Source organism: Quercus robur, chromosome 2 (assembly GCF_932294415.1).
Source record: "Quercus robur chromosome 2, dhQueRobu3.1, whole genome shotgun sequence".
Classification (NCBI taxonomy): domain Eukaryota; kingdom Viridiplantae; phylum Streptophyta; class Magnoliopsida; order Fagales; family Fagaceae; genus Quercus; species Quercus robur.
The window spans coordinates 68,202,121-68,227,142 of NC_065535.1; the positions used below are offsets into that span (position 1 = coordinate 68,202,121).

Below are 25,022 nucleotides of genomic sequence, written 5' to 3' on the forward strand. Positions count from 1 at the left end.
ATCCATCATATCTCTTAAGAAAAAATATTTTTTGCAGTTCACACATAAAAAACATATACTAAAAAGTACATAACTCAAAAAATTAATCAATCAATTTTTAAATCAAGTTGAGTACCCAATTTAGCAAAGTGTTTGTATGTTATGTGTGAAAACAATGAGAAATATGACTGCAAAATTGTAAGATGGATACATAAAACAATGCAAGGCATATAAATCCTAAACATAAATGATGCATGAAAAAAAAAATTTGGTCAAATACTTAAAAATCGATCGAAAAATTGGAAAAATCAATTTTTTGAAAAACAGAGCAATTTATTGCAGAAACTCCTCAAAGCACAATATTTCATGAATGAAATGCATGAGTATGAGATTAAAAGTTTTTCAAAAACACTTGAATTCAACCCAGATCTTCCAAAAACAAAATTTTCAACTAATTTGTCTCCAAAACTCAAACATTAAAGACATTTTGCATCAAAATCAAGGAACTTTAATCTTGGATAGCCACAACAAAATCACACACAATATAATGTATCAAGTTTAGCAAAGAGTAACTTGTGTAGTGTGTGCAACTAGTAAAAACTTGAGATACATGTAAGGTGATATGTAAATAGAAATTAACCATAATTTCCACAAAATTCATCACATTGAATTTGAAAGAGACTATCACCAAAAGAGTTACATCATATAACTCCCACATCTCCTAGAAAACAAGCTTGCAATCATGTAAGTTTCTTGATTTGCCTCATAATAAACACACCAATTTTATTTGAGCAGAAACTTATTAAAATAGTTAGGATAATGTACACACCAATTTTAGCAATTATTTGATTTAGTTTTAAGTCCAATAATGTACACACCAATTTTAGCATTTAAAACGAGGCCATACCTTATGATCTTTTTGTGCATGTGCTACACTTTCTCGAGCACAAAATCTTACGATATGCACTAAGGTGTTCATGATTGGCGAGTAAACAGTGGTGAGATGATTATTTATGCCTTTCTCAAAAGGTTCAAGTCCGACAGTCAAAGACATGTGACTTCAAAATAAAGACAAAGTGATCAAAAACTATAAACATCTCCCACACAACATGCACTACAAAGCTCAAACTAGTAAAGTGCAATAAAAGAAGCTCATCCAAGCTAAAAAAGGTACATAAACATGTTATGTAAAGATAATATGATCAATCCTTGATTATAAATCCAAGATGTAAAATACAAAACACAAAAGTCTTTTTAGTTTTTAAAATATTTATGACCAAAAACAAAAAGCACATATTATGCTAAATGAACAATGCAGATGTAATGCATGATAGTGCTTAACTTAAGCTATAGAGGGTACACAAACAAGAAATATCAATTTCTTAATTAACCCATGAGTACATGTACAAACTAGTACATACACAAAATCAGAAAAAACTTAACAATTATATAACACATACTATTCAAGTTTCTCCACAATGTCAAGCATGTTCTAAATCAAGAGAGAGATATCATAATTCGTGTAATCCTCAAGAAAAATAAAATTAGACACAAAATAAAATATTTTTGTCTTTTTGTCAATTTTCAATGTTTTTGGATTTTTTTTTTTTAAAAAAAACTTAAAAAACAAAACAACCAAAAACAAAAACAAAACATGTCCACAAACAATTGAAAGAATTAAATTAGGGACAAGTAAACAACACTTACCTTAAAGAATATTTTCTCACCCATATAGCACGAGTCTTCGGCTTTGTAGGTGAAAATCTATGTGAAACAGAGTGTATTTGAGGGATTACACCAATCTTCTGAGAAAAACTGAAATCCTGCAAATTCCTTTCACAAGTCAACAAGCTTAAATTTTTCAAAATAATATGAAACAATTTATATGGACTTATGGCAGGAGAAATATCATCACATATCCTAGATTGAAACACTAAATGCTTAAATTTCAATTTATAACAATTATGACGAATGTCACCGGAGACACCACAAAAGTGACAAACAAGAACAATTTTAGGAACATCAGTATTCCTAATAGCAAATCTAGTCTCAGATTTTGGTTTTTGCCTCAACAAAGAACAATTTGATCTAATATGACCAACAACACCACAAAGGTGATAGATAGGCACAAAAACAGATTTATTATGCTCTCTAATAGTAGGTTTAGACTTAGGTTTAGAAACTTCAGTATCTACATCAGAACTTTTACCATTGTCTAACCTAGCAAAATAAGTCTTTTCTTTATTATTCCTCTTAAAATGAGGGATATAAACTTTTTCAGTTTTAGGCTTAAGAGAAATAGAAACACTTCTGTTATTAACAGCAGGCTTGGTACTAGTCAAATTTTCAATTTTAGCTTTAGATTCAACTAACTCTTGTTCCAAGCTTTTCATCTTCTCATCTTGAAAGGAAATTTGATTTCTCAAAAATTCATTCTTTTTATTAGATTCATTTAATCTAACAACCAATTTCTCTTTTTCAAGATTAGCCAATTTTAAATCTTCCTTGAATTTCTTAGCAATTTTCATAGATTTCAATAATTCCTTACGAAGAGTTTCACAGACATCAATAAAATCAACAGAAGCATGAGCAGAAACATGATCAGAAAGACACTTCAAATTATCCATGACAATAAGGGTCAAGGATCAGCTCTTAGATCAAAAGATTTAAAACAAAAGAGCAACCCGCTCTGATACCACTTGAACGTTTTTAGATCCCTTAAAACCACAATCAGATTAACCTAGGTAATTAACCAAGTTGTTACTTAGTCAAATTAATAAATCTAGGTTAACACAAATATATCATATCAATGTATAGTAGCGGAAAATAAAAAAACACAACGATATGATAACTTAAAAAAACCAAACTGGTAAAAAACTTGGGGAGGATTTAACTTAGCTATCCTCAATGTAAAAAACAAATCCACTAGAAAGAATCGAAGTTTAATAATAGCGACTTAGACCACTAACATCCTATTGCTATCCACCAGTAGAAACTTACTGACACGACCACGTGCAAGTTCCGAGACCATGGACTTCTTTTTTCTTTGGCCTTTGCAAAGCACAAACACCCACGTTTGTGACTTTGAGATCCCACTCAAAGGTTTAGCAACATAAACTCTCATGTTTCTAACTCCAAGACCACCCTTGAAGGTTTAGATCATTAGCACCTTTGATGACTAGAGAAGGCAACAACATCTACAATACTAGATCTTGAGATTCTTCAAGGAATAACATCAGTAGAAGATATAAGAGAGCTTTTTTTTTTAAAAAAAAAACCCTAAATACAAAAGAGGCACACTCTTCTCTTTGAAAAACCTTATAAAAACGTGCTTAGAGTTTCCTTTATATACTGGGAGAAGTAGATCTGAAACCCTAATCCTTAATAAGCTTGAACTGCTGTTTGGGCTTAATTAAAATTCCGCAGATATGACTTTCAATTGATCGAGCCTGTCTTTCAATCGATCAAACCAGACAGATTATGAAATCTTCTTTCTGCAGTTTGTATGTTTTTGAATCTTGACTTGAATCACCTTAAGCATTGTCTAATAATACCTATAGACTCTAAAATCTATATCTTGACAAGTTTGTGTTCACGATTTGCCAATTGTTCTAAACTTTTAGAACCTAACATAATTAACACAGCATTCTTGGGTTTGTCAATTTGTCTTGCTCTTTGTTCCTGATTTATTTATAAATTCACATGCTTTGGATCTTCACTCATGTCCATCTTAATTGGGTTGAGCTGGACTTGTTGCTGACGGTTTGGGTTCATTACAAAATAACAAATTAATAAATGAATTGGACCAAAAACACAAGTCTATAAAATGTAATTAACCAAAAACTAATAGAGGAAAGTACAAAAAAACCTCCAAACTCTACATCCTAGAGTTTTGGACATTTTTTGCATTGCAAATTAGCGGTGGGAGTGGGAATAGACCTCACAAACTGCTCTAATGGGTGAGGGAAAAGAATTCTATCTTCACAAAGGTTTTTGCTCAAACCTAGCAATATCTCATCGCAATGGTAGACTTTACTTTGAAACTTTAATTAATTCCAACAAACTAATAAGTACATATTTATCATCATCACCATCAGACATGATTGGTGAGTTTCATATGTTTACTATACATTGCACAACAAAAAATCACAACCTAGAAGAAGAGCTCAAAGTAACAATCTTCCTCAAATCCTTTCTCAATAATTTTCCAGCCGCACTCTTTGGTAAGGAGTTGACAAATGTTACACGCCTTATTTTCTTGTATGGTGCAACCTGCAATCAAGAGAAAAGTCCTAATTAACAAACCAAAAATTGATTATTTTATCAATTGGAGTTTTGTTTTAGTGATCATGAAGACACCTGTTTTGCAACAAAATCCATTATTTCTGCTTCATCAAGGTTGCTTTGAGGTTGTCTCACCACAAAAGCGATTGGCACCTGACCAACTTCTTCATCTGGGTATCTACCAATTTATATGAAATTTTAATAATCGAATATGATACACAAGATTAACAATAAAAAATTTTATAATGATGTCAGGGATGGAACCAAAATTTCAACTTTGGGGAGACCAAAGTATGAATCAAATTTGAAATTTCCACCATTTCGAAGATAAGAAATAATAATAATTCAAAACTAAATTAAGTAATATATGAAAATTCAAACTAGCATATATTTAGTGTTATTAACTTATTATAATATATATTTACTCAAAAAAAAAAACTTATTATAATATACTAAAATAATCTACTTGTTAAAAACTCAACGTTGTTTTAAATTATAAAATCTCTTGTCACTGAACAAGAGATTTAGGGTTCGAATCACATATATACCAAAAACAAATCGGTGTCTTGATTTGATAATAAAGAATAATTACCAAAACCCAACTTGTTAAAACTTTATCGTATCTATCCCCCAAAAAATGCAACAAAAAAAAAACAAAAAATTGAACCCCTTGTATTATTTTCTTTGTTTCTAGCATTTCATGAATTCAAATCCCCTTTACGTTGTGTTTCATTTTATACTCCATTAATCACATTTTGTTACATAAATTTTTTAACTTTATACATGTAAGAGCGGATTTTGGGGCCCAGGCCCAGTAAGCAGGCGATTCTGGCCCAAAAGACCCTCAACAATGAATTTGTAGAGAGTGGGTCAAAGAACTAGGTCTAGACAGAATAAACGTAATTGTTAGTAAGCCATGCAACCATTTGAACGTGGGGATGTTTTATTAAGTTTCCTGGGATAACAGTTCATGGAACAATAACTTAGGCTTTGTTTACAGAACTTCTCTCTTTTTCTCTCTCTTTTTCTTCCCTTTTCCTTACTTTTTGCTCTCCCCCTTCCGATCCCCTGATCATGGGGGTTTTCTTCTCTTATATAGAATCATTCGAATGATAATGACCCTACACTTGTTGATCATCTGGGCCTCTACTTGAGTGCCTGTCCCATAGGACATCATCCTCCTTTTCTGTGAGTTGCACTGGCCAAGATAATACTGTTCTCCTGTCCTCTCCACATTAATGCGGCTGGAAAAGTAGCTTCCTTGCATTTAATGCGGCAGTTGTGGTTGCCCTCCTGAGCGTCCAGCATTTCCCTTCGATTTGGGACGATTTCCCACTATGTGAAGGGTGTGTGTTGGACTCCCATTTGATGCGTCCGAGGAGACACTCCTTCTCGGACGCCTCTAAAACAGGCCCGGCCCGGCCCAACAGGGTTGGACTGGAAGTCCTCTGGCCATGTCCTCACTTCCTGTTATGGCTGGGCCCCGTATGGGTGCCAAGGCCCACTGTTGACTGATGAACTTTACCCCCACAATAGCCCCTCAAAATTCCAGCTCTTTCTTCTTGATTCGAGGAGGAAAGGCAGGATTTTGATACCTACTGGATAGTTCGCTGCGGATTCCCGCTTCACCCGTGCGGGGGTGTGCCCTCACGTGCCTCATTAATGCTGCAGGCATTTAATGACCCGGGGGGGATTAATTGCAGCTTTTGGAGCTTCACGCTCTTTCAATCCAACGGCTGGAGATCAGATCAACAGTGGACATTATTTTATTTACTCTAGGCGGGAGCATGTCTGTCCAACTGCCTCTGAGTATATAAGGTTTTAAAGGCGTCCGTTTCTTACTTTTGACGAACGCTCCAGTATTCAGAACGTCTCAGCGCCTTCTCCTTCAGCACGCTCTTACCTTCGCCGTCACTCTCTTGAAGATTCCGTCGAGTTCCTTACCCGTAAGTGCGCGCAATTTACCTTCTCCTTCTTTGTTACTCTTCTTTAGGCAAACTCCCTTCGTGTTGTCTAGGATTAGGGGGAATGGGTAGGCTTGAAAAAATGGTAGACTCTCCGTCCGGTATGGCGGGCTTCAGGGCGAAGTATCGCATTCCTCCGGAGGTAGGCCTAGAGTATTGCCACCTAGAGGAAATTTTGTTCAAGAGGAGGACAGGGGAGGTCGCAATTCCAATGATAGCCTTCGTGGAAGGAGGAATGACGATTCCAATGGGGAGAATAACTAGGGACTACCTACATGGTCATAGATTGGCCCCCCATCAGTGTACTGCTAACCTGTTCCGTATCCTGGGGTGTGCCGACATCTTAAACGACCAGATGAACCTCGGCCTTTCATGGCACGACATGGTTCATCTCTATGAATGCCATAAACTCGGCGACTCATACTACCTAAAGTCCAGGACTGACGAAGTGAGGTTGATATCTTGCCTTCCCAAGTCCAGCAAAGGCTTGAAGGACGACCATCTGATCGTCTCCGGACCATGGCATGACGGCATTCACTGTCCGACTAGGGCGGGAACGCCAGGTGGGGTGTCACAGAACTAGTTTCTATGGGGAGGACCTTAGTTTTGAGCTCCCCTCCCCCCCCCCCCCTTTTTTCTTTCTTTCTTTTCTTTTTTTTTTTTTTTTTCTTAAAGTTGTTGGTTTGGTTGCATGCCTCTTCAGACTAACGTAAACCCTTTAACGGCCTTTGCAGACAAGGAGCGAACATCCCCTCGGCTGAGCTTGGTCAACGTCCTGGCTCTAAATTACCTCTTGAGATCTGAGATCTTCGTAAGTGAGGACGGACAATTACGGTCGGCTCCTTTGATTTTGGACTACATTCCCCTCACTCGATCCTTGGTAGACCCCGGCCAAGCTATAAGGGCCGGCAGTCCAAGATTGGCACATATTGACGTATCCATACCAGGGTTCCTTGCTTCAACAGACTTACTTCCTATTCAGCTGCCTCCCCAACGCGCCTTTCCCGCAGTGGTTATCCCGGAGGAGGAGGCTAGTTCTTCGCATTCATCCTTAGAGGAACAAATAGACCAGTTTCAATTTACTGAGGAAGGAGAGGCGTCAGCCAGGGTAGTAGAGCTCTCGGACTCCGACGCCGATTTATACCGTGCCTCCGCGGCTCCTGATACTGGTTTAGTCATCGCACAAGTTGATATCAGCGAAGAAACTGAAGAAGAAGGAATGGATTTGAAGCCGAGGACTGGCCTCAGGGGCCTTCTATCTAACAGGAGCAAGGGGCAGTCCTCTAAGGATGTCTCGAAGGAACAAACTGCCACTGAGGCTCCTGCTCCTCCTCTCCCTCCCCCCTCGTCGGACGCGGCGCTGCAACCTATGCCTAACTTAAGGCGAAAAAGGCAGGTAGAAGAAACGAAGGAGGGAGATATTGGCCGTGAGAAGGCCAGGCCTCAGAAGAAGGGCAAGGAGACGAAAGAGCCCCGAGAGAAGAGGACTAGGTCCACTGACACCCGAGACGAGGCTGCCATTCGTAGGGAACAACGAACATGGTTGCCGCGTATCGAATTAGACGGCGCCCCGATCCCCTGGGATGCGACCCTATGGGAATCCCAACGAGAGCAGGCATCATTCTTGGCCGAGGCCCTACAGCAGCCTCTTCTCTTGCCTCGTGATATGGAGGGGCTCAGAAAGACTCGTCAGCCAGAACTTTTCATGTCATTGAAGAGGGACATGGCCATGGTAAGTGGAATCTTCTATCTCGTCTCTATATTGTGTACCCTACTATCGTCATGTTTTAATAGGGTTTTTATTTACTTCCGGGCGCAGGTCATTCAACAAATTTTTGTTGCGGAGGAATGGGCCAAAAAGGCTCGCGAGGACTTGCATAGGGAGGCTCAGTCCCGCTATGCCGCTGAGAAGGCCGCTGGCGATCTCAAACAGGATTTTGATCCTCAGAATAATGAAATAAAGGAGGTGAAGAAGGCTCATGCGAGCGCGGAAGCCGGCCTCAAGAATGCAGAAAAGTAAGCTGACGATCTGCGCGTAAAGCTCCGCCAATCTGAGGAGAAACTTACGGCGGAGCAGCAAGCGGTTTCAACGCTCAAGGCTGAGCTTGCTAGAACCAAAGAGGAGGCCCGCTTGGCCAGGGAAGCTGCCGAGAAGGCTGTGGCTGCCTCATATGAACGTGGAGCCCATGATACTAAGGTTAGGCTGACTGAGGAGGTTGCCACCGTCTGCAGGGAATACATCACCACGGCCTGGGGTGTAGCCATGGATCGGGCAGCTGTCCCAGCATATTCTGATCTCAGGAAGGCTGAGAACATCTTTTTCCCGGAGGATATACGCAAGATCCCTGACGAGGTTGCCCCCGAAGAGCCTCTTCCAACAGACTCCTCTATTCCCGAGGTTGGGGGCACGGAGCAGGCTGCGCAGGACAAGTTACCCGAGGACAGCCTTCGTATAAGCGAGATCGTTGCTCAGGCCAAGGAAGTTGCCTCAGGGAACCAAGCAGCAGATGATCAGCCCGCTCCTGCTCAGGGCTCTTAGGACAGTAGTATAGTATTTCATTTGTCTTCTTTTTTGTATTTTGCTTTGTTTCGCCTCGTTAGTGTTTGTAATCAGAACCGCTTTGGATTTTAATGATAAAGGTTATTTTCCTTCAAATATTATTGTCATGAATGCATATCTGTTCTGTCACTTACTGTTGAAGGTTAAGTATAAACGAATGAATACATGAAAATAATGATAGTTCATAATTAGACAAAATGGCTGCGAAGTTAATTAATTAAAATTTTTTTTCGAGTCTGTGGCCGAGGAGCCATGCAAGACATGAGTTCTGTTGAATAATTAGTGAGAATCGTATCACGGTTAATTTCCCCCAAGTTTGTGGCCGAGGGGCCACGCAGGACTTGGGTTCTGTTTAACATTTAGTGAGAATCCTTTCGCGGTTAATTTCCCCCAAGTCTGTGGCCGAGGAGCCATGCAGGACTTGGGTTCTGTTTAACACTTAGTGAGAATAGTTTCGCGGTTAATTTCCCCCAAGTCTGTGGCCGAGGAGCCGTGCAGGACTTGGGTTCTGTTTAACACTTAGTGAGAATCGCTTCGCGGTTAATTTCCCCCAAGTCTGTGGCCGAGGAGCCATGCAGGACTTGGGTTCTGTTTAACACTTAATGAGAATAGTATCGCGGTTAATTTCCCCCAAGTCTGTGGCCGAGGAGTCATGTAGGACTTGGGTTCTGTTTAACACTTAGTGAGAATCGCTTCGCGGTTAATTTCCCCCAAATCTGTGGCCGAAGAGCCATGCAGGACTTGGGTTCTGTTTAACACTTAATGAGAATAGTATCGCGGTTAATTTCCCCCAAGTCTGTGGCCGAGAAGCCATGTAGGACTTGGGTTCTGTTTAACACTTAGTGAGAATCGCTTCGCGATTAATTTCCCCCAAGTCTGTGGCCGAGGGGCCACGCAGGACTTGGGTTCTGTTTAACACTTAGTGAGAATCCTTTCGCGGTTAATTTCCCCCAAGTCTGTGGCCGAGGAGCCATGTAGGACTTGGGTTCTGTTTAACACTTAGTGAGAATCGCTTCGCGGTTAATTTCTCCCAAGTCTGTGGCCGAGGAGCCATGCAGGACTTGGGTTCTGTTTAACACTTAGTGAGAATCGCTTCGCGGTTAATTTCCCCCAAGTCTGTGGCCGAGGAGCCGTGTAGGATTTGGGTTCTGTTATCGCGGTTAATTTCCCCCAAGTCTGTGGCCGAGGAGCCATGCAGTACTTGGGTTCTGTTTAACACTTAGTGAGAATCGCTTCGCGGTTAATTTCCCCCAAGTCTGTGGCCGAGGAGCCATGCAGGACTTGGGTTCTGTTTAACACTTAATGAGAATAGTATCGCGGTTAATTTCCCCCAAGTCTGTGGCCGAGGAGCCATGCAGGACTTGGGTTATGTTTAACACTTAGTGAGAATCGCTTCGCGGTTAATTTCCCCCAAGTCTGTGGCCGAGGAGCCATGCAGGACTTGGGTTCTGTTTAACACTTAGTGAGAATCGCTTCGCGGTTAATTTCCCCCAAGTCTGTGGCCGAGGAGCCATGCAGGACTTGGGTTCTGTTTAACACTTAGTGAGAATAGTATCACGGTTAATTTCCCCCAAGTCTGTGGCCGAGGAGCCATGCAGGACTTGGGTTCTGTTTAACACTTAATGAGAATAGTATCGCGGTTAATTTCCCCCAAGTTTGTGGCCGAGGAGCCATGCAGGACTTGGGTTCTGTTTAACACTTACGTAAGTAGCTGCACAGCAATACGGCATTTAGAAATTATATCTTTCATTAATAACAGTACCTTTTCAGGTTGTTTACATTCCAAGGGCGTGGCATTACACGTTCATCCAAGTCTTCCAAAAAGTAGGCTCCTATGCCGGCTACAGAAGTGATACGGTACGGTCCCTCCCAATTTGGTCCGAGCTTTCCCCATGCAGGGTTCCTCGCAGTGCCTAAGACCTTCCTCAGTACTAGATCCCCAGGCGCTAATGGTCTGGACTTCACCTTGGCGTCGTAACCTTGCTTGAGCTTTTGCTGATAGTTAGCTAGGTGGACCATCGCGCCCTCTCTTCTTTCGTCGATGAGGTCCAAGCTCTTTTCCAGAAGTTTGTTATTGGTAGCGGGATAGAAGGTGGTGGTCCTCTGGGTTGGGAAGTTCACTTCCAGTGGAATGACAACCTCGGCCCCATAGGTCATTGAAAAAGGGGTTTCCCCTGTGGACTTACGAGGCGTGGTGCGGTATGTCCACAAGACATGGGCTAACTCCTCTACCCATCTTCCTTTCGCGTCATCTAGTCTCTTTTTCAGCCCGTTCATTATTGTTTTATTGACGGCTTCCGCTTGTCCATTACTCTGGGGGTAAGCTGGCGTGGAGTACCGGTTAACTATACCTAGCTCACTGCAGTACCTTCTGAAGGCTTTGCTGTCAAACTGGAGCCCGTTGTCCGACACTAGGGTGTGCGGGGTGCCAAACCTGGTAACTATATTTTTCCAGAGAAACTTCTTGACATCGACGTCCCTAATGTTTGCCAGCGCCTTAGCCTCCACCCATTTTGTGAAGTAGTCAGTGCCAACGAGAAGAAATTTTATGTTCCCTGTTGCCTTGGGAAATGGGCCAAGTATATCTAGGCCCCATTGCGCAAATGGCCAGGGACTGGACAATGGGTTTAGCTCTCCTCCAGGCTGGTGTATGCTCGGAGCGAATCTCTGGCATTGGTCGCACTTCTTCACATAATCCAGGGCTTCCTTATGTATGCTCGGCCACCAATAACCCAGAGTTAAGGCTCTGTGAGACAAAGACCTACCCCCCGTGTGACTTCCGCAAATTCCTTCGTGTAACTCTTCCAGGATGAGTTCTGCAGCCTCTGGGTGCACACACAGCAAATACGGCCCTGAGAACGAGCGTCTGTAAAGCTTGGAGTCCTCCGACAACCAGAATCGAGTAGCTTTTCTCCTGATTTTGCCAGCCTCAACCTTATCATCTAGCAAGGTGTCATGCTTTAAGTACAGAACGATAGGGTCCATCCAGCTCGGTCCTGCCCTGATGTTATGTATTCCAATCCCATTGGCCTTCTCTGTTAGTGGACGGAGGATCTCTTCTACCAGAATGACTCGAGGTAGGGGTTGAGCCGAGGAGGTAGCCAATGTCGCGAGAGAATCAGCATGAGTGTTCCCACTTCTGGGTACGTGCGTCAAGCGGAAGTGATGAAATTGGGTCTGCAGGTGCTTAACCCGAACGAGATAATCTTGCATTCTTTCATCCTTCTCCTCCATGTCTCCATTTACCTGCCCCACAATAAGTCTTGAATCCGAGAACATGTCTACGGATTTCCCCCCCCATTTTCCGAATCATTCCCATTCCCTCCAATAACGCCTCATATTCGGCTTCGTTATTCGTGGCTGAAAAACCGAGTCTCAATGACTTCTCTATGGTTATCCCTTCAGGTGAGAGCAGGACAAGTCCTAACCCTGAGCCCCTTTGGTTCGATGCGCCATCAATGTATGCCTTCCACCAAGTGAGTCCACGCGGGGAATCTGTGCTGCTCACCCGCTTATAAGCCCCCAGTAAGACCGACACTTCCTTTCCTTCTGCTGTAGGCTCCGCAAATTCTGCCACTAGGTCAGCGAGGACCTGGCCCTTTACAGCGGTGCGAGGCATGTATCTAATGTCAAAGGTGCCCAAAATCGTTCCCCATTTTGCAATTCTACTTGTGTAATCGGCGCTGCGCAGGATGGACTTTAAGGGGAGTTGAGTTAACACCACAACAGTGTGTGCTTGAAAGTAGTGGGGCAGCTTTCTTGTGGCCTGTACGATGGCCAAGATAGCCTTTTCGAGGGGAAGGTAACGGGTTTCTGCCTCCTGCAGGGATTTGCTAACGTAATAGACTGGTCGCTGTTTGCCGTTGTCTTCTCGGATTAGCACCAAGCTTACTGCATGCGGGGCCACTGCTATGTAGGCAAACAAAACCTCGTCGGCCTCGGGGCTGGACATAATCGGCGGTTGGGCGAGGTATTCCTTTAGCTGTTGGAAAGCCATAGCGCATTCCTCATTCCACTCAAATCCTTTCCACTTATGTAATAGGAGAAAAAATGGCTTGCATCTATCTGCTGAGCGCGAGATGAAACGGTTTAAAGCTGTTATCATACCAGTAAGCTTCTGGACTTCTTTAGGGTTCCGAGGAGGCTGCAAGTTATGGATGGCTCTTATTTGGTCGGGGTTAGCCTCAATGCCTCTGTGAGTCACCATATAGCCCAAGAATTTTCCAAATCCCACTCCAAATGAACATTTGGTTGCGTTCAGCCGTAGTTTATACTTTCTTAGTATTTGAAAAACGTTGCCGAGGTCATCAATATGGTTGGGAGCCAACTTAATTTTAACCACCATGTCATCTATGTACACTTCAATGTTTTTACCCATCTGCTGTTCAAACATCTTAGTCATCATCCTTTGATAGGTTGACCCAGCATTTTTTAGGCCGAAGGGCATCACTTTATAATGATAATTCCCAACTGGGGTGACAAAAGCAGTCTTCTCCTGGTCTTTGGCGGCCAAGGGTATCTAGTGGTAGCCTTGAAAAGCGTCTAGAAAACTCATTCTAGGATGTCCGATAGTCGAATCTACCAACCGGTCTATCCGGGGCATAGGGAAGGGATCCTTTGGGCATGCCTTGTTTAGGTCGGTGAAGTCTACGCAGACCCGCCATTTCCCGCTCTTCTTCCTTACCACTACCGTGTTGGCTAACCACTCGGGATAGAAGACCTCTTTGATAGCCCCTGCTTTCTTCAATCTTGTGACCTCTTCTCTCACGGTGTCGGTATGTTCTTTCGACGGTCGTCGAGGAGCCTGCCTCTTAGGTGTTATAGCCGGGTTCACATTAAGGCGATGGCAGATGAAATCTGGGTCGACCCCGGGGGCCTCATAGGGGTCCCAAGCAAACACATCTATATTCTGTCGGAGGAAAGCAGTTAATGCTGACTTCTCTTGGGGTGGCAATTCCGAACCAATTTGAAAAAACCTCTCAGGGTCAGATCCGACAAGTACTTTCTCCAACTCCTCACAATTCACCTCCATGGCTGGTCTTCCACTGCCCGCAGCTGGGACCGTAGTCATTAATTGCTATAAGCCGTTCTCGGCCGAAGTGGAAGTTATGCAATTCTGCTGTCGCAAGATTGCCGACACCATGCATTGCCTAGCTACTCCCTGATTCCCTATTATCTCTTTGATCTGACCTCCTGACAGATATTTCACCTTTTGGTGCAAGGTTGACGACACAGCCCCTAGTGCATGAAGCCATGGCCGGGCCACGATGGCTGTGTAAGAGGAGTATGCATCTACGACAATGAAGCTCACTTCTACCACATCTGAGTCTGTTTGCACAGGTAGCCTAATCATGCCTCTCGGGATGACGACCTTTCCTTCAAAGCTAACCAAGGGGGAATCGTATGGTGACAGGTCTTCCTGCTTCAAGTTCAGTCCCTTATACAAATCAGGGTACATTATCTCCACCGCGCTGCCTTAATCAACTAACACCCTTTTCACGTCATAACCTCCTATTCTGAGCGTAACGACTAAGGCATCATCGTGGGGTTGGATAGTTCCTTGTTTGTCTTCCTCTGTGAACCCGATTAATGGCGTGGCGCTCTTTCTAGCTCTCTTGGATTCCCTGTCGTCTGGCTTAGTCGGGAAATTGCTCACTGACATTACCCTGACGAAGACAGAGCCTGTCCTTCCAGGTGCGGTGAGAATGACATTAATTGTGCCAATGGGTGGCCTCAACGTACTTTGTCTGGTTTCATTGCTTGATGGTTCTTGCCATCCTTCAGGGCGATGCAACAGATGTCTCAGCTTCCCTTCTCGGACAAGCCGATCTAAATAGTTCTTCAGGTTCCTGCAATCATCAGTAGTGTGACCTGGCTCCTGATGGTACGCGCAATACAGGTTCTGATTACGCTTCAAAGGGTCGCCAGCCATCTTGTTCGGCCACTGAAAGAAAGGCTCATACTTCACCTTCTCTAGGATTTTGTGAAGAGGTTCTCGGAACACAGCATGGACTGCCTGAGCCCCAGTAGATCCGGACTGCTCTATATAGTCCCTTCTCGGTCTGTTACTGTTGTTAAATCGTTCCGACCTGAAGTATCTCCTCTCTTGAGGGACGACCTTCGCTTTACCTTTTCCCATCTGCTAATCCTCCTCGACCCTTTTGTACTTGTCAATTCTGTCCATGAGTTGGCGCACGCTGGTGACTGGCTTTCCAGTGAGGGACTTTCTTAAGCCATGTTCTGTCGGTAAGCCCCTTTTGAACGTACTGATGGCGACGTTATCATATTTCCCTTCAATCTCGTTATACATTTCCCAGTATCTATCCGAGTAGGCCTTCAGCGTCTCTCCTTCCCGCATGGACAAGGATAGGAGGGAATCGAGGGGCCGAGGGACTCTAGTGCTGGTGATGAAACGGGAACCAAAAGCTTGCGTCAGCTGTTTAAAGGAATCTATGGAATTCGGCTGGCGGGAATCGAACCATCTCATCACCATGGGTCCCAAGCTAGATGGGAATATCCTACACATTAACGCCTCATCCCTGGTGTGGACGGCCATCCTTTGATTGAATTGGCTCACATGCTCCACTGGGTCGGTCCGACCATTGTATATTACAAACGTTGGTTAATGGAACCGCCGAGGAAGCACTGCCCTCTCTATTCTACGTGTAAACGGCGACTGGGAGATGCGATCCAGGACCTTACTCATGGCATCGTTGGCCAGGCCTTGGTAAGATGGGCTTTTGCGGCTGCGTTTACGAGGCCTCTCTTCCTCATAGGAAAAGGTCTCGCTCGGAGGGGTTCTTGATCTTCGCCGATATTCGTTATCCTCGTCACTGCTAGAGCCCGAGCCGGGTGAAGGACGTTTCTGCTGTGCTCGGCGCAGCTTTTTCTTCAAATCATCAATCTCTTTTCGTAAAGCCTTTCGATCATTTTGCTCATGGGATGCATGATCCTTCCCCTTTGAACGGCTTTTACTTGTGTAAGAGGTGTTCACACTTCCCTCTCATTGGTTATCTTGATCGTTCCCTCGTTCGACATTTAAAAAATTGTCCTGCCGTTGAGAATCTGCACGTTCGGTTTGGCGCGGGCCTGATCCTTCCATTTCTTACTGTTCACTTGTCGAGACACAAATTCTCCCCACAGACGGCGCCAATTGTAAGAGCGGATTTTAGGGCCCAGGCCCAGTAAGCAGACGATTCTGGCCCAAAAGACCCTCAACAATGAATTTGTAGAGAGTGGGTCAAAGAACTAGGTCTAGACAGAATAAACGTAATTGTTAGTAAGTCATGCAACCATTTGAACGTAGGGATGTTTTATTAAGTTTCCTGGGATAACAGTTCATGGAACAATAACTTAGGCTTTGTTTACAGAACTTCTCTCTTTTTCTCTCTCTTTTTCTTCCCTTTTCCTTACTTTTTGCTCTCCCCCTTCCGATCCCCTGATCATGGGGGTTTTCTTCTCTTATATAGCATCCTTCAAATGATAATGACCCTACACTTGTTGATCATCTGGGCCTCTACTTGAGTGCCTGTCCCATAGGACATCATCCTCCTTTTCTATGAGTTGCACTGGCCAAGATAATACTGTTCTCCTGTCCTCTCCACATTAATGCGGCTGGAAAAGTAGCTTCCTTGCATTTAATGCGGCAGTTGTGGTTGCCCCCCTGAGCGTCCAGCATTTCCCTTCGATTTGGGACGATTTCCCACTATGTGAAGGGGGTGTGTGTTAGACTCCCATTTGATGCGTTCGAGGAGACACTCCTCCTCGAACGCCTCTTAAACAGGCCCGGTCCGGCCCAACAGGGTTGGGCTGGAAGTCCTCTGGCCATGTCCTCACTTCCTGTTATGGCTGGACCCCGCATGGGTGCCAAGGCCCACTGTTGACTGATGAACTTTACCCCCACAATACAAATACACAAAGTTGAAAATTGGAAAAAAAAAAAAAAAATTTAACATGGTGTACCATAATTGATGGATTAGAAAGTAGAATACAAAAGGTTGGACAAATAATTTGTATTAATACTTCATACAGTATCATAGCAATATCAATTAATGTTAACCTCTTCGCCATCCAAAAGCTTTTCTTAAAACAAAGCAAAAGGATTGAATCCATTTGAAAACTTTGGGATGAGTTTTCGGAGGATTTTGTTTCACTTACCTCTAATGACGTCCTTGCAATTGTTGCTAACGATGAAATCAGGTAAACAAACAATTTTTAATAGATAAGTAATCAATAAAGAAGTGACTGAAGTCTCTTTAAAAAATGAATTTAGTGTATTATAAAATTCAGTCTTAACAAATATTTGGGCTCTTGTAGACCCAAGAAAGTTTAAAGAATATTCCTCCTATAGTCACTATCGCTATCTTTAAGTTTGCTAATGAGAAAAATGTTATTAACAAAGACTGCCAGAGAGTTTAAGGTTTAACTCTAGATTGGGATTGATACCGCCCCCCCTCCCCCCCTCCCCAAAAAAAAAAAACACAATCTATAGATGTAGGTTATGAGGGCTTAACCATGTTAGAAACTTTGTCTTCTTTGTTTGTTTGTGGTTTTTCAAAATCCTCGGAAGTTAAAAAACTTACGGTATAACAGCAGCATCAACTATCTCCGGATGAGATTGAAGCACATGTTCCAGCTCTGCAGGAGCTACCTGCATAATGTATATATACAAAGCAATTCATGAGCCCTGGTGAGGTTCTTTAAAGACATAACATATAGTATGAAGAAATGAAAAGAGAAATACCTGGTATCCCTTACATTTAATCAATTCTTTAAGCCTATCTACAACATAAAGGAAACCTTCCTCATCAATATAGCAAAGATCACCTGTTCTCAACCACCCATCAGCTACTAAGGTGGCAGAAGTTGCTTCGGGATCACCAACATAACCTGCAATAATTGCCCATAACGCATTTACAGTCATTTTAGAAAGGATAAAGGCTACGGTTGATCAGAACAGCAATCAACTCTCATTTTAGGTTTTGGTATTCTCCAACCATTGCGACATTGAGCTATCAGCTATGGGAGGTGTAGGGACACAGAATTTGTCCCCCGAGGTACTCACCTCAGAATTCTCCTATAACAGTTCACACAACTTAAATACAAATAAATAACAAGGAATAAACACTCCATAATGAGAAACACAAGCAATGGATTTCTTTGACCATTCGTATTACAATTACAGTTACAGGCACTACTATAAGAAACTTTCTTGTTCCCATGGTGACGCCCTTGGTGTTTCTCTCTCGTTCTACTTCTATTACTCTCCCTAGATAGATTTTTCTTCTTCTCCGCTAAAGCCCATCCCCCCACTCCACTGAACTTTCCTCTTCTTTATAAGCCTCACTCCTGCTCCTACTTTTACAGCTGTTACACTAATGGCTAGTCTTCAGAGATATTTTTCTTACTTTATTGGTATCTTCCCCTTCCTTATCCTTGAACTCTACCTTCAGTGAGATATTTTTATTGTTCAGGTTCGCTTACATGCATTTAATGCGACAGAGGTTAGGTGAGTGCTCCTAAATTGAGGTAGAGATAAAAATCTTCAATCTTCTTGCGTGTTCTAGAAGTTTCCCGTGGTTCCTAGCGCCATTTGGTGGCAACATGCAGATCATCCGTGCAACTAACTAAGCACACGATTATCCTTCTATTCTCTTCACGAGAGTCACTATACTGCGGCATTCCCCTTCTCAAGCGTGAGGTTTAACTTCCTTTTTCTTACAACCTATTCCCTTCTTGGACTTCCCCCTTGTAGCCAAACCTGGCCCAGTCTCATTCCCGTGGCCCATTTCATTTGTGGGCTTTAATCTGGATAGGGATCTTTCCACTCCCCACAAGAGGCAAACTATTATAAATATTTATAAATTATTAAACAAGAGGTTGTGCATTAAGTAACATTACATATATATACTAGCCTCATCACACGCGCTTTACGCGTGCGGTGAGGCTTTTTTTTTTATTTAGTGTCATAATTTTTCATCCATCTCAATTTAAAACATATCTCTCTTCTATCCAATTAAACCACACGCATAGTGATTTTTATTTTGAACATAGAAAAGACATTCATTAAAATGAAAAAAAAAAAAAAAAAAAGAAGAAGAAGAAGAAGGCAGTACGAACAGATTTGAAGAGAAAACATTTCAAACACCAACATAAATAAATCATTAAAAAGAAAAAATGGAGTACATTAAAAATCACTTTTTTTAATAATTCAAAAAATAAAATTTGAGACATTTTTCTTTTCTATCCAATTAAACCACATGCATAGTAATTTTTATTTTGAACATAGAAAATACATTCATTAAAAAAAAAAAAAAAAAAAAAAAAAAAAAAAAAAAGAAGGCAGTACAAACAAATGTGAATAGAAAACAATTCAAACACCAACTTAAATAAATAAATCATTAAAAAGAAAAAAAGGAAGTACCTTAAAAATCACCTTTTTTTTAATAATTCAAAAATAAAACTTGAGACGTTTCTCTCTGTCATCCAATTAAACTACACGCATAATGATTTTTATTTTGAACATAAAAAAGACATTCATTAAAATGAAAAAAATAAAATAAAATTAGCAGTACAAACAAATGTGAAGAGAAAACAATTCAAACACCAACATAAATAAATCATTAAAAAAACAAATAAAAAAAAAGGAGGGAGAAAATCACCTTTTTTTTAATAATTCAAAAAGAAGAAGAAGAGATTTGAAAAAATAAAAAAAATTATAAAAAAAAAGTGGGATTAGTATTTAGAAGAAAGGAAACCGGAAGAGAGAGAGAGAGAAAGAAACATTTAAGTCTTGATAAAGAGGAAAAAAAGAGAAGAAAAAAAAAATGAAAACATTGGGCTTAGTGGTCCTATTTTATAGCCAAAAAAAAAAAAAAAAAAAAACGTGTCTTTATTTTTTATATATAATTTTTATTTTGAGAATCTAATTTATAAGTGGATAAAACAAATTGAAAATTAACAAGAAAGTGACTATTTTTTAGGCAATATTATAATAGGAGTTAGATTTGTATTTTTACCAAATTGTCATTTAATTTTGTTTTTACTTAAACATAAGAATGTAAGAGTATTTTTGAACCCAAAAAAAAAAGATCTCAAACAGGAGAAGCCCTTAATAATATAGATATCCTGCAATAAACTCAAAAATACTTTAATTCTCTCACATTGTGGACATTCTCGCAATTTCAAATGTGAATATGTATTTAAAATAGATAATATAAATGAGTGTAAAAGAACATTTAGCCCTTTTCAAAAATCATCAACTTCATTTCTATAAGAGCACTCACAGCAGTGGTGTTATATTGCTATAATGCTATAATTTAGCTCCATTGATACTAAAATTACGCTCCAGCAGTGGAGCTATATCCATATTTTTTAGCTCCACATGAACAGTACACATCTATAAATAGATGTGTACTGTTCATCTAAGCTAAACAAAAATAATATTATTTAATTCTTACCGGGATTAAAATATACCGTTCCCTTTTATTTTATTAATTTTTTTTTTCTTTCATCTCTTTCTCACTTTGTGCCTCTCTCTCTCACTCTTCTGAATTCTCTTCCTCTCCCCAGAACTCCCTCAAGCTCTCATCCTCTCTGTCACTGTGCAATCTCGCCGTTCCAACCAGCCGTTCTCAAGCTTTCATCCTCTTTCTCACTCCGGCCCGACCAGCTATCCTCAAGCTCTCATCTTCTTTCTCACTTCGGCCCGACCAGCCGTCCCGACCAGCTCTCAAAACTCACCGTCACTCTCCTCTCTCACCATCACTCTCTCAAGATCCCTCATTCCCCGCCGCCGGCCCAACCCAGCCGTCCCAAGCCGCCGATCTCAAACCCAAGCCGCCAATCGCAAACCCACGCCGCCGATCGCCTATTATAGAGATTTGGGTTTTTTTTTTCTTCTACTGTGGACTGCTGGTGTTGAACTTGGAGATTTGGGTTTTCCATTTTTTTTTTCTTCTGCTGTGGACTGCTGGTGTTGTACTTGGAGATTTGGGTTTTTTTTTTTTTTTTTTTTTTTTTTTTTTTTTTTTTTTCTGGTGGTGGTGGTGGTGGTGGTGGTGGTTGTGGTTGTGGCGGTGGCTGAGGAAAAAGATTTGAGATTTGGGTTTATTTATTTATTCATCTTTTTCCTGCTGTGGATTGGTGGTGGTGGTGGTGGTGGTGGTGGTTGTGGTTGTGGTTGTGGTTGGCTGTGGTAGGTACTGTGAATGGTTTTTTTTGGTAGTAGAATATATTATTTTATTATAGTGGTTATAATATTTTATTGTGAAGTTTATATTATTTTATTGTGTTAAAAACTAAAATAGATTCACTGCTACAGTGTATGTATGCATATGTATAGGTAAAATAGATAAAGTAAATTTTAGTGGAGCTAAATAGCTAAATATTTAGCTCCACTGCTATGGATGCTCTAAAGACAGGATAACAACCCGAGGATTCCCTTTTTATTCAATTAATTTATTTTATTTAGCTTTTACCTTTCATAATCGCAGGTCCTTTAATCCAAAGCTCTCCTTGCTTGCCCGGAGGCAAAGCATCACTTGTGTCTGGGTTCACAATCTTAGCTTCAAAACCTGCTGAAAGCTTCCCTGCTGCTCCCCAATGAACACTCTCCTCGGCACCCCATGTTCTGAACACTCCTCCTGTTGATTCAGTAAGCCCATAACCCTGCAACATGAATTCACTAATTTTTCTTCTCATATTAAAAAAATAAATCACACAATTGTTTAGTTTTTTATTACTTTTTAATAATTTGAGATGTAGCAAACTGTTCTAGAAACACAGTTTATTTCATAATTTTTTTTTGCCACAATTCTAACCTATAAAATATGAGTATTGTGTAAAATTTGGTGGGACTCAGTTTTTTTTTAAGAAAATTATGAGATTTAGATAATATTGATGATGTGTACATGTGCTGAAATTGAGTTTTGACGTTCATGGAATCCAGTACAATATACATACCTGCAGAAGGGCAACTCTCGGAAACCTTGCCAAGAAAGCGGAGATAACGTCCTTCCCAAGCGGAGCGCCGCCGCACACAACCTCTTCCAACGAATTCAGATCACAACCGCCCGTTACATCATCATTCTTAGCCATAGCAACCAGTAACGGTGGAGCCAGCGCCAAGTGGGTCACCCTAAATTCCTCCATCGCTCTCACCATCTTCCTCAAATCAAGCCTCTCCATCACAACCGCGCACTCGCTCAAAGCCACCGACTTCAAAATAAACGAATACCCGTACATGTGAAAGTATGGCACGGTACAGAGGAGCACCGCAGGCGATTTTCTCTCCGTCGTCCGGTTCGCGTAAACTCCGGCCACATTCGCCATTAGGTTCCGGTGACTCACCATCACTCCTTTGACTGTTCCGGTGGTCCCCGACGAGTAAAATATCGCCGCCAAATCGGACTGCCTCACTTCGACGTGGTCCAGCTTTTGTATCGGAGGACTACTCGTGGTCATTGAGTCGAACTCGGGCGAGTCGAGAAGAATGGTTTTGAAACGGAGAGTGGTAATATTTGAAAGCTTGTGAGCAGAGGATGAAGTGGAAAACGCGATCACTGGGTTGCATAGTTGGATTAAGCGGGAAATCTCTGAGTCGGTGTTGAGTGGATTAGCCGGAGAGATTACTACACCAAGAGAGAGCAGCGAGAAGCAGAGGATCGGAACCTGAACGAGATTTTGAGAGAGAACGAAGGCGGTGTCGCCTTTGGAGAGTCCGATAACTGATCGGAGATAAGAGGCTAGGCTTTGGGTTTTGCTAATGAACTCGGAGAAGGAGACGCGTTGACCCGTGGAGGAGTTGATGAAAGCGAGTGAGTCAAGGTGCTGCCGTGGCGAGTTGAGTAGTCGAAGTGAGAAAGCGTATTCAGCTGCTGACATAGGAATGTGTTGTGGAGGAAGATGAATTGAGGGTCTGAGGCTGTGGAAAGTCTTTGTTTCTCTATTGAAACCGCTCTTTGAATTGATGAGATGATGAGGCTTCGCTGCTTGGTCCATGTGAAAGATCTAGGAGTTCTTGTGTGTAGGTATTGATCTTAGTCTTGTAATGAAAATATGGAAATGGAGAGAAGGATAATGTAGAGCATGTGATTGATGATGATTAATGTCACCTATGTCTTCCATTTGAGAGGCAAACGGATATAGATTCTTGGCCCATATGAGCAGGCATTTCTACTTTTCTTTTCTTTTCAAATAGTTCGCCTCATTAATATTTGTTTGTTCTCTACTTATTTTATTAAAACTGAAATTTTTTTATAGAAAATATTATAAATAAAAGAATAAGTTAATTAAAATAATCAAGTGAGATTCATAAATAGTATTAAAAAATATAATTAGACCTATAAATAATAGTAAAAATAAACTGATGGTAAAATAAGTTGGTAAATTTCATTCATGCCAAACGGACACTTATTGTATATGTAACACGATTTATTTTTTTTCATTAATTTGATAATTACAATAAAAAAAAAATTCAAAGTAAAATGTTTTCGTTAAAACAACAAGAAGTGTTATTTAAGTTACAAAACTCTATATGATATATATATATATTTTTTTTCATTTCCAATGAAATTGAAAAATTAATTTTAAAATTACCATTTTATTTCTTAAATATGAACATGTACGTATAAGATATATAATCTTAATTTTTTGTAGGACTTAAATTTTACACATACGGAGAGGAGACTAAAATGTTGTGTTCGGTAATTCTACTTTCCACGTAGCTTTGGAAATTCTATTAGGAGAATATATTCTTCTTCTCTATTTCTTTTATTGCAATTGTGAGGATATATTTTAGTGGAATGCATTCTAGTATGATGCATTATGACAAAATGTTTAGTTCTTAAAAATAATGTTTGCTATTATGCTAACATTTTTACTAGTTAAAAGTAATTATGTAAAATAAAATTTGGTTATGTCATTGAAAAATGTATTTTATATTATGAACTTAATAATTTGTTTAAAGATATAATATAACATAACACAAAAATAGCCTTGTTCCAAACAAATGTCTAATACAATTATCACCTTTACTTAAATACAATGACCGATAATAAATCAATCCCTCATTTCCTCAACAACAAAAAAATCTCATTCTCAACAAAATTAATATATATCCACAAAAGACCCAAATCCTAAAAATCAACGTTGTTCATCTGAAACTATACACAAACAATCAATCCTTCGAATTAAAAAAAGAAAAGAAAGAGAGAAAAAAATAAAAAATAAAAACAATTTCTCTATAATTTTGCATAGAAATATTATACACAAAATATTTTGTACACAACCTGAAATTTTCACAAAAATATGCGAACAGTTTTTGTGGGGCCCGACGATTTGTGACCCTGGCCCGTTTTTACATTGGGGCCCAAGGCCCGATCCGAGGAAAGGCATAGCCGAAGAGGAAGGCCCGATCCGAGGAAGGGTATAGCCGAGGAGGGGTAATATAAGCCTAAATAGTCTTGAGACGACGCCGAGGATGATTCTGTCCTCGGCAAATCCAAGGTCCCCCTGGAAGAAAGGGCAAAAACGGTATAGGAACAGTTTGGAAAAAATTTAAAATATCTATGTCAATAAAGAAGGAGACGCTGGATAGAATAATTGCTAAGGACAAAGGGAAAGCTGCCATTACTGCCATTCAACGCTCTACACCTGACAGAGCCATGCTCTTCAGCTTTTACAACCACCCCCAACCACTTTGGGTATGGGCTGATGGGACAAGTATCAGTCCTGAAAAGTCGAACCTACACGTGGATGATGGATAAGGGATACAAGCTAATATAAAAGGGGAAGCAAGCAATCCGGAGGAGTGGCTGGGAAAAATGGCCAAGAACGAGAGCCTCCCAGCCCGCCTCCAGGAGAAAGACTCCTCGAGCGAACACGGTTTAATTCTATATGAATAACACGACAAACCATCATCCGGTGACCAAGGCCTAGCTTTTCAAACTCACGCTCTACAAATGATATTGTTTGGACCTTTTTACGTGCGAACCCAGTATCGTTTTGGGTCGTTACAAATCGAGTCCTTACAATTGGCGCCGTCCGTGGGAAAGGCTTGTGTCTTGGCACAGGTGGTGGGCTGAGACAACCCCTCACGTCATTCCCAACATCCGGATGTAGTGTTCTAGCGTAAAGTTCCACTAGGGGCTACGTTTCTTCGCTAGGGGCTTGGCCGAGAAGCTAATCCCCCTAAACCAAGGTCCCGCGCCATAGCCGAGGGGTTAATTTCCCCC

The 25,022-nt window shown here is 41.2% G+C and overlaps 1 protein-coding gene across 10 annotated transcripts in view; it reads right to left on the reverse strand.

Moving 5' to 3' along the window:
* LOC126714675 (4-coumarate--CoA ligase-like 9) overlaps positions 1-22,883 on the reverse strand; it is a 66,201-nt gene extending 43,318 nt beyond the window's left edge. The window contains exons 1-6 of one of the 10 annotated variants that reach the window (XM_050414930.1): positions 21,751-22,882; positions 21,267-21,456; positions 17,531-17,676; positions 17,370-17,437; positions 4,339-4,441; positions 3,960-4,251 (exon numbers count right to left, since the gene is read on the reverse strand). In XM_050414930.1, the coding sequence (XP_050270887.1) occupies positions 4,126-4,251; positions 4,339-4,441; positions 17,370-17,437; positions 17,531-17,676; positions 21,267-21,456; positions 21,751-22,788 (1,671 nt within the window). In that variant the 5' untranslated portion in view covers positions 22,789-22,882 and the 3' untranslated portion in view covers positions 3,960-4,125. Of the gene's footprint in view, positions 1-3,959; positions 4,252-4,338; positions 4,442-17,369; positions 17,438-17,530; positions 17,677-21,266; positions 21,457-21,750 lie in introns of those variants that run through there. The other 9 variants (XR_007651659.1, XR_007651661.1, XM_050414931.1 and 6 more) reach the window with 9 other exon arrangements.
* Between the last annotated feature and the right edge of the window lie 2,139 nt (positions 22,884-25,022).